Source organism: Pipra filicauda, unplaced genomic scaffold (genome assembly GCF_003945595.2).
Source record: "Pipra filicauda isolate LSUMZ 115617 unplaced genomic scaffold, ASM394559v2 scaffold307_size998922_pilon, whole genome shotgun sequence".
Taxonomy (NCBI): Eukaryota; Metazoa; Chordata; class Aves; order Passeriformes; family Pipridae; genus Pipra; species Pipra filicauda.
Genome location: NW_024104429.1, coordinates 424,091 through 438,069, shown reverse-complemented (window position 1 = coordinate 438,069; position 13,979 = coordinate 424,091). Strand labels below are relative to the sequence as shown.

The 13,979-nt window shown below is 41.8% G+C and overlaps 1 protein-coding gene across 4 annotated transcripts in view; it reads right to left on the bottom strand.

Annotated features, from left to right (window-relative positions):
• KIF13B (kinesin family member 13B) overlaps positions 1-13,979 on the bottom strand; it is a 128,205-nt gene that overhangs the window by 19,840 nt on the left and 94,386 nt on the right. For 2 of the 4 annotated variants that reach the window (XM_039383370.1, XM_039383371.1), the window contains exons 31-38: positions 13,439-13,615; positions 11,813-11,905; positions 10,487-10,639; positions 9,231-9,308; positions 8,557-8,610; positions 7,674-7,694; positions 698-815; positions 302-435 (exon numbers count right to left, since the gene is read on the bottom strand). In XM_039383370.1, the coding sequence (XP_039239304.1) occupies positions 302-435; positions 698-815; positions 7,674-7,694; positions 8,557-8,610; positions 9,231-9,308; positions 10,487-10,639; positions 11,813-11,905; positions 13,439-13,615 (828 nt within the window). The other 2 variants (XM_027712435.2, XM_027712438.2) reach the window with 2 other exon arrangements.

Genomic DNA, 13,979 nt, shown 5'->3' with positions numbered 1-13,979 from the left:
GGCAATACCCAAACAACACTAAGTGCACTTCATAAATTTTACTATTGTTGCTGCGAGTGGGAGCCCCATAAATCACCCTGGGAGTGGAGCTGGCACTTGTAAAAAGCCAAGTGGGCAGAGTGTATCAATAAGTTCAAACAGCTCCACTATCTCTGGACAGTGGAGGGGAAATGCATCACGAGGCTTTGCTGTGACTAAAAGCTTGGTTTGCTCTGCAACAACATATAAAACAGCACTTTGCCAGCAAGTCTAACAGCACTCACCAAGATTGCTGCAGAGCCTGGGTGATTTAATGCTTTACCTGCTGTGCAAGGGGAGAGGTTTGCCTGCCCTTTTTCTCATCTCTAACAGGAAAGAGAGACTTCAGCAGCTTTGGCATCTGAGGCACGAAGGACTTGACAGGATTCAGGTAGGAAGCAGCCAGGCTACCAATACCTGTTGGAAAAAAATAACATTACAAAATTACAATAGTTATTATTTGGGGAAAGAAAAAAAAAATAAATAACCAAACCCAACCCAACCCCCCCCTAACAAAATTTATCACACTATTATCTTTTTAGTCTGTGATGACATCTTCCAGTGGTCAAAGGATTAGCCAAGGAAAAGCACTCTCTGAGAGCAGCTCAGCTTTATCTGGCACTGCAGTAGCTTCACCTCACTTTCAGGGAAGTTCTCTTAGCTGTAAGAATTTCTTTACCTGGATCAGGAGAGTGGTTTTGCTGCCCAGAGCCCGGCAGGGAGGTACGAGATGGACTAATGCCTCTACTGGAATTTGTGGCACCTTGGGACACATCTTGCTGACTCTCCCATCGACCCTAGAGGGGGAAAAAAAGTTGTATTTTTCCAAGATGGCACCCCCAGCAAGAGCACAGCAATACTGAGACCCCACACCAGCCTGCACAGCCCCTTTGCAAAGGTCAGAATTCCAGAGCTGAGGAAAGACCCTTCCGCGGAGGCACTTTGAGGTGGAAGACCCAGCCCTGCAAAGATGGAGCACCCTCAGCATAAAGGCACAGGAAAAGTTTATTTATAGACCTCAAAGTGTTGATATTTCACTCAGCTGTGTTTTGGAAGTTGAGAATGTTACAACCAGGTGAAAATATAATACTCTCTACCCAAAATTCCTGAATATTTTGCGTATCTACTCATGAGTGGGGTCTGGATGTAGTGTCAGAGAGGGGTGAGGACACACAGAGCTCTGAACAGGACAAGAAATATAAGACCTAAAGGCTGCATGTTTGTGCCTGGAGTCAGAGAAAGGATGAGCTCAAGATGAACAGGAAGCAACTGGAGTACTGCAAGTTTTCTAACAGCCTGGAAAAGAGAGAGACGGAATATAAAAGAACAAGCTGTAGACATCAGAAGCCAGGAAAAAGATCCATCAAAGACAGGTTAGAGTTTTGACATGGTTAGTGAAGATGAAACATGATTTCAGACCTAGAAGAGGCTGAGTGGAGATGAGGTAGGGAGAAACAGAGACTGAGAAGCAGCAGGTCATCTGCCTTCCCAAGATCCCAGGGTTCTCTAGTTGGGTTTTCCCATGGATCCCAAGGGAGGTGCACACCATTCTGCACATGTGGGGGGATTTCTCTAGCTTTTACAAAGGTCCACTGTGGTTTTCATCTCAACCTTAGAGCCAGAAACTGGCTCAATGACAAAGATCTTGGCTAACAGGGAGAATCCCCAAGCACTATTTCACATCAGCACACGGGTGTCAAGAATCCACGTGGCCAAATCCATTTTTCCCCAACTCTATCATCCTTAATAGGTAAAATTTATCTGCAATGATTACACCAAGTGACTGTCCAGAGTGTGTCTCTGCTGGAAGTTTCATGTGGATACAGGACAGTGAATTCCTTCACCAATCTGAGCACATTAGTTGTGCAGAGGCACCAAAATCCACGTGGTTGTCCTGCAAACTTTTGATGGGAGGCACACATGCAATGCCTGCCAAAGCAGCTCCTTCTAATTTACTTAATTTATAGGAGACCTTGAGGCAATTCAACATCCATTTATGAGTCTAGGGGTCAAAAGCATCCAGTCTCAAGTGCTACAAGAAATCTCAGTGTCTCGTGGAAAAAGTCCTCTCAGGAAAAACTTGGAAAGTTTCACCTTTCCAGAAAACAGAGGTTGCAAGGACAGGATGGTGCAGTCAAACTGATTTTATCCCATTTTTTCAAAGAGTTTTTCTATGGCTGGTACAACATCTCTACTCATCTGGGTTATACTGTACCTAAACTTTGATTGTTTTTTAAAAGACATAACAGAAATAAAAATACTTTTGCAGTGAGATGGTACAGTGAACATACTCAAAAGGAGTAACAAGGGATGGATGGACCTGCTGCATCCCAGAGCAGAAGTTTAATATATTTTTTTCCTGGAGGAAGAGGGGGGGAAAGTGCCTTTTCAAGAAGCTTCACACTGTTGGATGCAAGGAATTAATCTGACCTTGAATGGAGAGACGACAGGCAGTTAAACTATTCCTAACTGTAACTCCAAGCCATGAATGTTTCACAAATAATAAATAAGCCAGGATAGGAGGAATAGATTTCTCCAATGGGTTGAAGGTCACAGTGAGCAGCCCAGGGCAAAAATCATTTCCATTTGGATCTATAGGTTAGTCCCATCAAAGCTCCCCTGCTTTGAATAGCAAGTAACTTGCACTTTGGCAGGACTTCAGACCTCGACCAGGACTCACATCCCTCCTGCTGGATGCAGAGACAGGGGCTGCATCTGGAAAGTAAAATTTGGGATAACTAAAGGCTGATGGATGTCTGAGTTCTGAGCCATCCTGAATGTCCAACTGAGAGAACCCAGGCTGGAACCAGCAGTGACACACCAGGGGTTTATTTAGTCTTGTGTTTTTGAGGACTTGGGTGTTTAAGCCCTTCCTGCTCTACCAGCACAGATGGCAGAGCTGTTCTACCCACACCTTCAGCCCCCAACTTCAGCACTGTCTTTGACCTGCAACTCATTCATGTCTTACATCAAAAAGTCTGGAAAATTCCACCAAATGCTTCTGTGAAACAGTCTCTCCTACTCCTCATCCACAAACTCCTTTTAGGCTTTTGCAGTCTTGTGTTTCTATGAGTGCAGGTTTCTTTCAGGTGGCCTCACCACGTGCAGCCTTGTCCCACTTCTATCCATTCCAAATACTGCTTCAGAGACTGCTTTTCTCATCCTGATATTTTAATAATTTCACGTGCAGACATTGAGAGCCAGCCTGGAAACAGCCAGCAACTTCAGACTGTGCTCAACCTGTCTTTTCTTTTTGGGATGTGAAATATTTCCTGAAGTCTCTGGCTCCCATTGGTGAATTAGTTTGCAAGAGAAGAGTCAAAACCATGAGAAAATGGTTCATACTCTCTGCAGACCGGGAAAATATCTCATATAATTCAGTATTTTTTAGAGGCACCAGCTCAGTGGTGCTGGTGGAGTTTAATAAAAAAATACAAGACTCAAAACAAACCTCAAAAGACTCAAAACAATCCTGAAATACCACTTGGTTTTGTTGCCTTCTGGTCTGTTCTGCCACCAGCCTGGCAGATGTTGGCATTGGATTAAGAAAAAGAACTATGGAAGAGTGAAAAGCATCTGAAAGCTTTGGTTTCGGAGGACATAACAAAGCTTGATTAGTGTTCCTTTTGTATCTCAGACAAATGGATAAAGGTGACATGTCTGAAGCCAAGTCTAAGTGCTTCTGGAGACCACAGAGACATAAGAAACAGCAAGGATATTACAAATACTAAGAATATTCCAGCTTACTAGGACATGGACTCAGTGCAGGTAAGGAGCAACTAAATCATTTCCTGAATCATGATTTGTTGAGTCAGAAGTGCCCTTCACTGACTGTACCAAGAAAAATTAGTTCAGGCAAGTCTCTTGACTTTCTACCCTGTTTGGGAAGGATGAAAAAAAAAATGGAGTAGGTAAAAATCAGCAAAACACTTTCAGAATATTCATTTCAGAATGGCAATGTTTAGTGTTTAGTGTTATGTTTAGGGACTTTTTCCTTAGGAAAAGCCTTTTTTCTCAAGATCTTTTGGAAATTTTGCTTTAGCTTTAATCCATGGATGACTACATTTTCTACATGATTTTAAGTATTTTTCCAGGTTAAATAAAATGAAGACAGGAATATGCCTCGAGAAAAGGACTTCTCTGATCATATACTTTAAGCATGTTGAGTTTTCAAATAACACTTGCTTTGGAGAGAATGGAAAGATCACCATTTTGGACTGAAGGTCAGATTTGAGAGGCTCAACTCCACGACGAAAGCAAACCATTAAAATCAGGTCAACCAGGGCAACAGATGCAGAAAGATTTGCAAAAGAAAACACTGGAGACAACTGAAAGGGTCAACTGTTGTGCACAGAATCTGCAGAGGCAAGAGGTAGTTCATGAATGACTGATTTTACTAAGTTGGGTTGAAAGATAATCCATCTCAAAAAAAAAAAAAAAAAAGAATTATTAACTATATTAACTTGATGAAGTTCCCAAGTTTTCCACCCGCACTGAAAGACTTAAAACTTTAAATCTAAGCAATGACTATTATTTAAGTGCTGTGAATCTTTCCTCCATCAAGAAGGGTGGTGAGAGAAAGAAAGGAAGCTTGTAAATCATTTGCCCAGAGGAGCCATCACTTCATGAATATATTTGGTCTCTGCCAAGTGACCAAACAGAGGTCAAGTGACTTAAATTAACAAATCAAAAATAGCCACCAGAAGAATGTGTGTCCCTTGATGTACTTTAAAGCAGAGCTGTTTATAAAGGGGTTTGTTTCTCTAATGCCTTCTCCTTCTTCTCCTCTGCCTTCCCTTCTTTCACACATCCCCACGAAAACCCCCAGGGAATTTATTCCAGGTCACCCCCAACATGCACAAAATCTTTAGGGCAAACAGGGGTGATCACTACCTGAGAAATCTGTAAGCTTTACCTGACAAATCTTTTCTTGAGGTTGACAGACCATTAAAAATGCAGGCACTGGGTAAGAGAAATGAATAGTTCTTGTGTTTTTATTATTTTAGCAGTTCAGCAAAGGCTTAGGAAAAGGTGACCATGTAGCACTTAAACACAAGCACAGAGCTGGGACACACAGCTGGGACAAAGGCACTTGTTCTCACGAACAGCAAGATTATTCAAATTCAATCTACCTGGTATCAATTTGCTGAAAAAAACTCTGGTTCCCAGAAGAACCTGAAGGTTAAGTGGCACAATCTTGTCTTATTTGGCTTTTGAGCTACATATACTGGACATTTTGGAAAGGAGGGATGATTGTCCAAGACAGGATGGCTCTTTGTGTAAAGGTGTTTTAACAACAACTCATGAAATTTTTCATCAGTATGTGATTTAGTCTGAAGAAGACCTGTAAAACAAGTCAGAGGTGCCTTCCATTCTTTGTGCATCTGATTCATCCAGCTAAGTCAACTCAGTTTTTAAATTCGGTTTCCAAGTAAATTTAATTAACTTAAATTTCCAACGCGAGCGCCCTGGAACACAAAAATTCATCTCTGTATCTTATATCACTACTGAGACACTCTGTGCTCCTGCATCACTGACATGTGCTGATGTGCAAGAAGGAATCAAATTCATCTCACTGTCCTGTAACCATATCTGTGGTGATAACAGGAGTAAAAATTGGCTTTTTCTCATTTAAGCAAGCAGATGGAACTTAAAAGGTGGGACCACATGGAGTCCTGTTAACAGAATATGAATAGTCCATCAGACTGTCTTCTGAAGTGAATTTCAAAGGTATCTCCTTGCCTTCTCAGCCAGGTAAGCAGCTTAATTTTATGAGTTATTATTTAAAAAAAAATCCCAGTGGAAGCTCTCTGTGGTGTCAGCACACAGAGATATCCTTTCATGTTTTTCTTCCAAAATGTGCCAAACCCACACCTCTGTTCCAGCCCTGGAGAAGGGCTTTTCCAGCTCTTCATGGAGGTGTGATCATCCATCTATGTTTTTAGAAAAAATCAGTCAATTGTGTCTGCAAGATGAATCCAGGCCATAATTCTGGAAACTTCCAAGCTGCCTGTTTTAGTTGCACAAACACCATCTTTACTTCTTATCCCAAACTGTTCAATATTCTTGTAGTTTAGGGGAATGAGTCCTGGCTCTTCACAGTGCTGGAGAATGAAGCAGCATCCACATTCCAAACTTTACCAGCATGGATGGTGCTTCATGTAAGAGGAATGAGACTCAAGAGCCCCTTCCACAAAGCTAAAAATCCATGGTAAAGGCAGCAGGAATGCAAGGAACAACCATGTTAAAAATAGAGAGAGAAATGAAGTCATGGAATAAAAGTTAAGGAGAGGAATAATCTGGAACATGTTGAGGCCTCCCACTAATATGAAATAATTAATTAATATTAAGTACACAGGTTTGACACATTAGTTCTGCACCCAATTCTAGGTGCTGTTACTACCCTGTGACTGGTGTTTCTTATGATATAATATATCCCTTGTTTAGATTAACTTCTCATAGTTATTTGTAAACAACACCAAATTCCTGGGAAAATAACCATACATGAATATTGGAGAAGACTTCTTTTCTAACCAACTCTCTCACCAAGTGACAAAGACACCCATCTTAGCCAGAGCTCTGCCTATCAAGCCATTCTCAGGTCCTTTATGCTACAACAGACAGGACTGGTATCACCAGGGAGCTTTATGATGTCTGTGTGCTACAGGAACATTTAAGAACTTGTTTAATATTTCACTGTGATTACAAAAGCTTTTGTTCATCTCCCTATGGAAACTGGACCATTGAATCACAGAATGGTTTGGGTTGGAAGGGACCTTAAAGACCATCTCATTCCACTCTCCTGCCATGGGCAGGGACACCTCCACTAGACCAGGTTGCTCCAAGCCCTGTCCAACCTGGCCTTGGAACCAGAGATCCATTTGAAACCACAAATTTCCAGCTGAGGAGTTTGTACCCTCCATGTCCTGAGTAACAAGTGCCTTGAACTGAAGCTCATTGCAAGCAAAGGGATGATCCCCACCACCCCAGCTCCACGTTCCTGCCGTACAACAGTGTCTGTCAGCACCTACAACCACGGGAAGAGCTGCCAAACCTCATGCAAGCCACTACCAGCTAACTCCAGTTAACCAAAACTTGGGACAAAGAGTCATTGCTCCGGGAGCATTAACATGAAACTAAGGATAAACGTGTTTTCCATTGGCCCAGTGTTACTTTTAAATCATTAGTTCATAGAAACCAAGAGCTGTTCACACTGAACTACAAAAGCCATAAAGCTTGAGAAGGATTTGGAAGGAAGTGTTAGGGTTTATCTTATCTCCAGGCCAATGTCCACATGACTGGCAGATATTTATATATTTGCTTGCTTTCATGTCTATTTTTTTTAGCTGAGATGGGGCCATTTCCAAAATAACTTCACCATGTCCAAAAATCTGGGCGAAATGGCACTAAACAGCTCCAGCTCTGTAACAAACCACCAGATGCACCCAAGGAGAAACTTCTCTGCTTTGTACCAGTTCACTCTGCATTAATGACCAGCTTTTCAAAGGAAAAACTCCTTTGCTGTGCACTATGCAAAGGAGACACCACCAGCAGCATCTTCAAAGCAGGAAAATAAAAGCACGTGAGTGAGCAAAATAAACTTTATAGTGAGATAAAATTATTATCCCACTCATTAGGTGGACCTAATGCATTACCTCTGCTGGGACCTTTGGACTCTGAAACATGCAATGAGAGAAATCATTGAGGGGAAGGGAGGAGAAAAACAGAAATCATTAAGAGCTCTGCCCTTTAAGTTTTGGCTTTCCAAACCTACAATATTGAAGCATCCCAGAGTTGTCTCCAAATAGAAGTTGCTATAAGCACTTTATCACCTGCACATGTTTTAGCATTCCCTACATGGATCAGATGTAGCAGATTTAGCAACCAAAGCTGGAGCACTACATCAAAATTCTATTATTCCATGCAACTGCATTATGCATTAAAATGCCTTGTCACCACCAGATTCTCCCCTTTAAAATGACTACAAGCTTGCTGGGCAGAATATCTATCAGGAGGGGACCTTTCAGTTTATCTAGGATTTGGAAAATAAGTTTAAATTTAATCTTTCCCCTTTTAAAGAAATACTTTGGATCTATCCTGGTGATTTTACAGAGTGGGATGGGCTGAATTATCACCCACCACAAGTTTAAGGCCACTGGAAGGTCAGAGACTCTCCTCATAGGACTTTTCTGTCCTGGATGTTGACCTGAACTTATATATGAACCCAAATCTGTCCCATACTCCCAGAAGATTTGCATCCACAGAGGTGACAGTTTTAGAAGAGCTCTTTAGCTTGACAATGCCCTTGTACATCCCACAGTGCTTGGGATGACAAAGACCTGGGAATTTTCCCAGAAAGGTCTAGTGCAGCACATCCAGACCTATTTACATCCTAGGAACAGTCCCAAGGATACGGGAGCACATGGATGTTGCCCCTGTTTTTTACAGATATTTCCCACTTAAGCCCCTGTAACTGGTGTAGTGGAGTCACTTCCTTTTTCCTACTGAAGATTCCCAAGATTTCCTGCAGGTACTCACCCGGTTACTGCTCAGGTTGTAAGGGGGTGCTAAATCTTGGCGGCTTGCAGAGAGCTGAAATAGTTAAGAAAAGTCAAATTATTTCTTAACAAGAACTTAAAGAACTCATAAATATTCCTCTTGACTAATAAGGCTGAAAAGAAATAGTTTTGTGGTTAAAGCAGAACTGAAATCCAAGAGAGAAAAGGTGAAATCTCAGTTATTGACCTGGGAGGAGCCACAATTTTAGACTAGTTTGATTACCAGTTCTATCAAAGGACTTATTTCCAAATTTTGGACAGCAGAAGACTCATTTTTCTTATGCACAATGCTGTTACAAACTCTAAGTTCAGTAAACACTCGTAACTTCAAATCTTCTAAAGAAAAAGGGAAAAAAATTCTTCAACTTGGCAAGTAAATGAAAAATCTCTGGTGTTCAGAAAAAAAAGATGCAAAGTTCTTTTTATGTCGCTTTTTCAGATATTCCAGATTTAGGGAGGTGCTTCCAAGCACACTTGCCTGTATGATGAAAGCAGGATTATGTGCAGGTTTTGTCTGCACTTTGATCTCAATCACAAATAGCACAGAAGGGTCAAAAAGAAGGAAATTCATTGCTATAGTCCATGACTTTGGCATCATAAGGACCTGGAATTGAAAGAGTGGACCTGGTGTAGATTCCAGCATGGAATACTCACCCTGTTCACGTTGGGAGAGCTCAGGCTCCTGCGGTAGAGTTTTCCTTTTCCCATTAGCTGCTCTTTCACAGCAACTTCCTGCCAATCACAGAGAAGCAACACAAAGAAAATATGATGTTTTGCAAGAATTTAAGCCCTGATCATCCCAGGATAGTTTTGTCTGTATGAGACAAATACTTCTAAACTGCCTTTTTTGCCCAGGTTCCTGCCCGTAAAATTTACTGTAATACAAAATCTGTATATAAAGTGGCTAAAATTTTAAGAGTGGATAAACTTTAACATCTAGTATTTTGCTGACTGGTACATGCAGGATTTTACAGCTAGTCCTGATTCTAGGAGATGACAGAGATGCAAAGACTGACTTCCTTTTCCAAGATGAGCTCCTATTTTAATCCTTTAAACTAATTATAAATGACACGAAACTTGCTTTCAGTATTTAGAGTGCATCACACTTCACCATGAATTTATAGCGGGCAGGCACAAGCTGGAGCTTGTTTTGCATAACTTTTCTTTTGTGCTTGCATAATTCATACCCAGAACAATTTTCCATAAATGTTTTTCTCTCCTGCATTTTTCCTGGTAAACAGATCGAGTTATAGTACCTAAAATTAACCCAATCAGTGTCTTTTTTTATTGACAGAATGGGGAAAAATGACAAGAAATCTACTGGTAACTTCAGAACTGCTACTAAAGCCTCAGAAAGCAAAAGCTAATGCCACACAAGTACTTTTTCTGAACCATAATGCAAAGACTGAAAACCAAACCAAGAATCCCATAACAGTGCATCCAATATAAAACTCCCAGACCTATCTGTGCTGCAGGGAGTTCAATGAGGACATCTCTGCAAAGAGATGCTTCCTGGGATATTTGCCACAGGCCCACTTTGGGACAGAATGGGTTTGGTTACTACAAGGTAAGATGTGGGGAAAAATGACAAGAATTCTACTGGTAATTTCAGAACTGCTACTAAAGCCTCAGAAAGCAAAAGCTAATGCCACACAAGTATTTTTCCTGAACAATAATGCACAGACTGAAAACCAAACCAAGCATTCAATATAAAGCCCCATCCATCCTGCAGGGGGTTGAGTGAGGGCATCTCTGCAAAGAGGAGCTACATTTGCTTCCTTGGATGTTTGCCACAGGCCCACTTTGGGAGGCTGAGGTGGGGTTTTTGGGTTGGTTGTTAGCCACTGTGAGCACTTAGGAGAACACTTGTGCTGCCATAGTGTTTCCTCTGCTCCAGCCCTAAGCCAGACCTGGCGCAGCCGATCCAGGGTGAGGATGTTCTCCACGGCCAGGACGCTCCGCAGGTACTTCTCAATATAGGCCTCAGAGTCGGCCGAGGCTGCATCTTCCACGTTTGCTGCCATCCTGGCCAGTGCCTCCCTCTCTTCAGCTCCCTGAGCATCCTGGGAAGGTGAAAAGAAATGACGGCTTTTAAAATAAAACAAAAAAATCTCCCACATCGGCCCCGAAAAAAATGTGTTTTTAAACCACGCGGCACCGATTTAACATCGCTTGCACTTAGGCTCTGGGGCAGATTAGAATCACAGAATCAGAGAATCAGAGAATCACAGAATGGTTTGGGTTTGAAGGAACCTTATAGTTCATCCAGTTCCACCACCTGCCATGGGCAGGGACAACTTCCACTATCCCAGGTTTCTCCAAGCCCTGTCCAACCTGGCCTTGAACACTTCCAGGGATGGGGAGTCCATAATGTGTTCCACGGCCTCACCACCCTTACAGCTAAGAATGTCTTCCTAATATCTATTCTAAATTTCTTCCTAATACCTAATCTAAGATTCTGATCTAAAAATAAGCCTTGTGCCACGGAACCTGCACGGCTGCTCCTACCCCTGTCGCAGACATCTCAAGCAATACCTGGTTATTGTTGGAGTTTTTTGGGGTATTTTAATCTGAGTCTCACAGCAAGACGTTGCTATTAATTAGCAAAAGGGCTGCATTCAGATATTTCATAATTAAAAAGTGCTCAAGCATTTTGGGGAGTTATCTAAACTGAGAGGAAAACAGAATTTCGAGTGTGTTGCAAGAAAAAAATAGAACGTTGCTAGAGAAACATTTCAACAGAGTGCAAATTGCAGCAGAACACAAAAGAGTCAGGCAGCAATCAGAGTTTTGGCTCTTCATGTGTTAATGTTTTTCCAAGTGCTCTGATAGAGCATCTCTTTGGAAGGAAAGGATTAGCATCTAACTAGGAACACGCTCAGGAATCAAGAGTTGCATAAAGACATCACGGAGAAAAAAAGCCACTTTGTCATGTTTTACAGATTCTCGTGCTCCCTACAGCAGGCACTTCACCCCCCCAGTTTTACTTCCTCTTTTTCCCCCCTCTCTTTAAAATGTTTCTTCAAGGAGCTGAGCAAATAGATGCTCAGTCAACAAAATACACAGTGACACTGATAAGACAGAGGTTGCTGCTAAGTCACAGCGTGTGAAGGAATATGCTTCAACTTTTACAAACCACAGTTGCAGCAGCAAGAGCCAGCACACTCAAAATAAGGGGAAAAGCAGAAAGGTAGAGGCTCTTAGCCCAGTTTCAGACACTCTGGTTTATTATTCACCTCTGGAATGTTTGAGACTATCTCAAAAGTGACACCACAGCCAGGAATGGAGCTTCGGGGGGACATCCTTCGGAGGAAACTCTGTGCAAAGCCCTGTGGGGAGGCAACCAAAGGAAAGCATGGGTTTAACAGATTTCAGCTGAAATAAACACAGTTTGCAATGAGAGAAGTCCAAGTGGAAAAGTGTAACCAATAAATATGTAAGAGTCAAAGATTTTAACTTGGAGAAAACGATTTGCTTGTTTGTATTTTAGATACACAGAAAATATTCACTCGCTTCCCTGCAAGGTGACTGCTTCACCAGCACACAAAGCATCTGCTAGTTTGAGAGGTGGGGTTTTTTTCCCTCTAACAGAGCCCTAGGTGACTTGTCTTGAATATTGACAAGTACAGACATTAAATTCTTGACCAAAGAGATCGTTATGAAGAATGATTTAAGGGGCATGGTCATTGTTTATGCTGACTTGGCGCCTTGCAGGGTTAAGAACTGGCCTGGTGAATTAATGCAGAGATGAGTCATTCAAAGATGCTGCTGAGAACAACACCCGGGAAAGGTTATTGAGGGAGAGTTTCAGAAAAACAGCCAGAAAGCCAAAGATTCTATGTCAAATGAAGGCAAAACCCAGCATTGACTAAACCTGTAGAAACCAGAATTGATGAAGACTTAACACAATTGGAATTATTGGCACGGTCAATTTATCTGTTCGATACTCTCCCCCAGTTCTAGATGACAAAAATTCACTGGTCCCTTGCTGAGAAAAAGCTTCTGCCTGGTCAAAACACCAAGAACTGTAGTTTTCTTCCCAGCACTGGGAGCAGTTTGGAGTTGCTTACAGGGTTTCTGGGTGTGACCGCACCTCTTCTCTTTGCTCTTGCTTCACATTTTAACTACACCTGTGCAACCAGAATAACAATTCAGGCTTTCTGCTTTGTCATTATCACTGCCAGGGGATTCTGAGACAATGCTGAACCAACTCTTCCTCCCCATCTTTCTCAGGATTTATGCATTTTTCAGGACATGATGCTGCAAATGGAATGACAACCTTGCTGCGTTCCATTTATCAAACACCCTGCTCTCACCTACACATTGCTGTAAGAGCACAAACCAACTGGAAAACATAAAAAGACCAAGAGCAATTAACTTTTGACAAATTAGCACAAAGAGATTTCTCCTCCAGCTATTCCTAGTTTATCTCTAAATACCTGGATGCACGAATAGAAATAGTCAGCAATGTGTGAACATGCTGCAGGAGCAGGGAAACACACACGTTTCTTCTGATGCAGTTTTGGCAAAATATGAACTTGTGAGAAATTAACTCTTCCTGCTTTAGTTTTTTGCAAAACATGAACTCCGAGCTCATGAGAAATTAACTCTTCCTACCTTTTCCAGTGATGGGGGATAAAACACTTAGGACTTAGCACAAATATGACAAAATTTCTCACTCTTAGGTGCCTTTAAAACCAAACTGCATGATCATCCACAATATAAGAGAGACTATGAAAATGACTTGGCAGCTCAGCGTCTCCATGGATGCCACGGACACGGTGCTTCCATTCGGGCAGAGAGGAAGGGAAAGACAGGAAAATGAGAGTCCTAGCAAGTGGCAAGGACTGGAAAAGCTCTACCTGTCTGCCATAGACGTTGACACAAATGCGCTTGCGCAGCACCAGCTGCATCTCTGCAGGGTGGCTGAGCTGGACAGTGGCTCTGACAATCAGATAAACCCTCTCATCCGCTGCCGTTCCCTTGCTGAGCTGGATACAGTCGTGGACTGTGGAGTCCCAGGAGGCTTCTGCTTTCACCTGCAAAGGGGAAAAAAAAAAAATGCATCCTCTAATAAGCATAATTAGGTGTATAATTAACTATAATTAATTAAGCATAATTAGGAAAAATACATAATACATAAATTTTGAGAGTCGGCTTCTCCGTTTCGCTCCCTATGAAGAAAAAATCCCCTGCACTTTAGAAGAGGCCATTTAAAAATCAAGATTAGTTCGCCAAGTGAAGACGTTGGGATTAAAAATGCCAACTTGCTCAAACTCTGGAACATTTCCTCTTGAAAAAAGAGCTTTGAATACCCAGGATCATTGCAAATAAATTATAAAATATGCAGAACTGCAGGACCATTTGGCCTAATTTATTAAGATAAACCAGAGAGCAACAGAG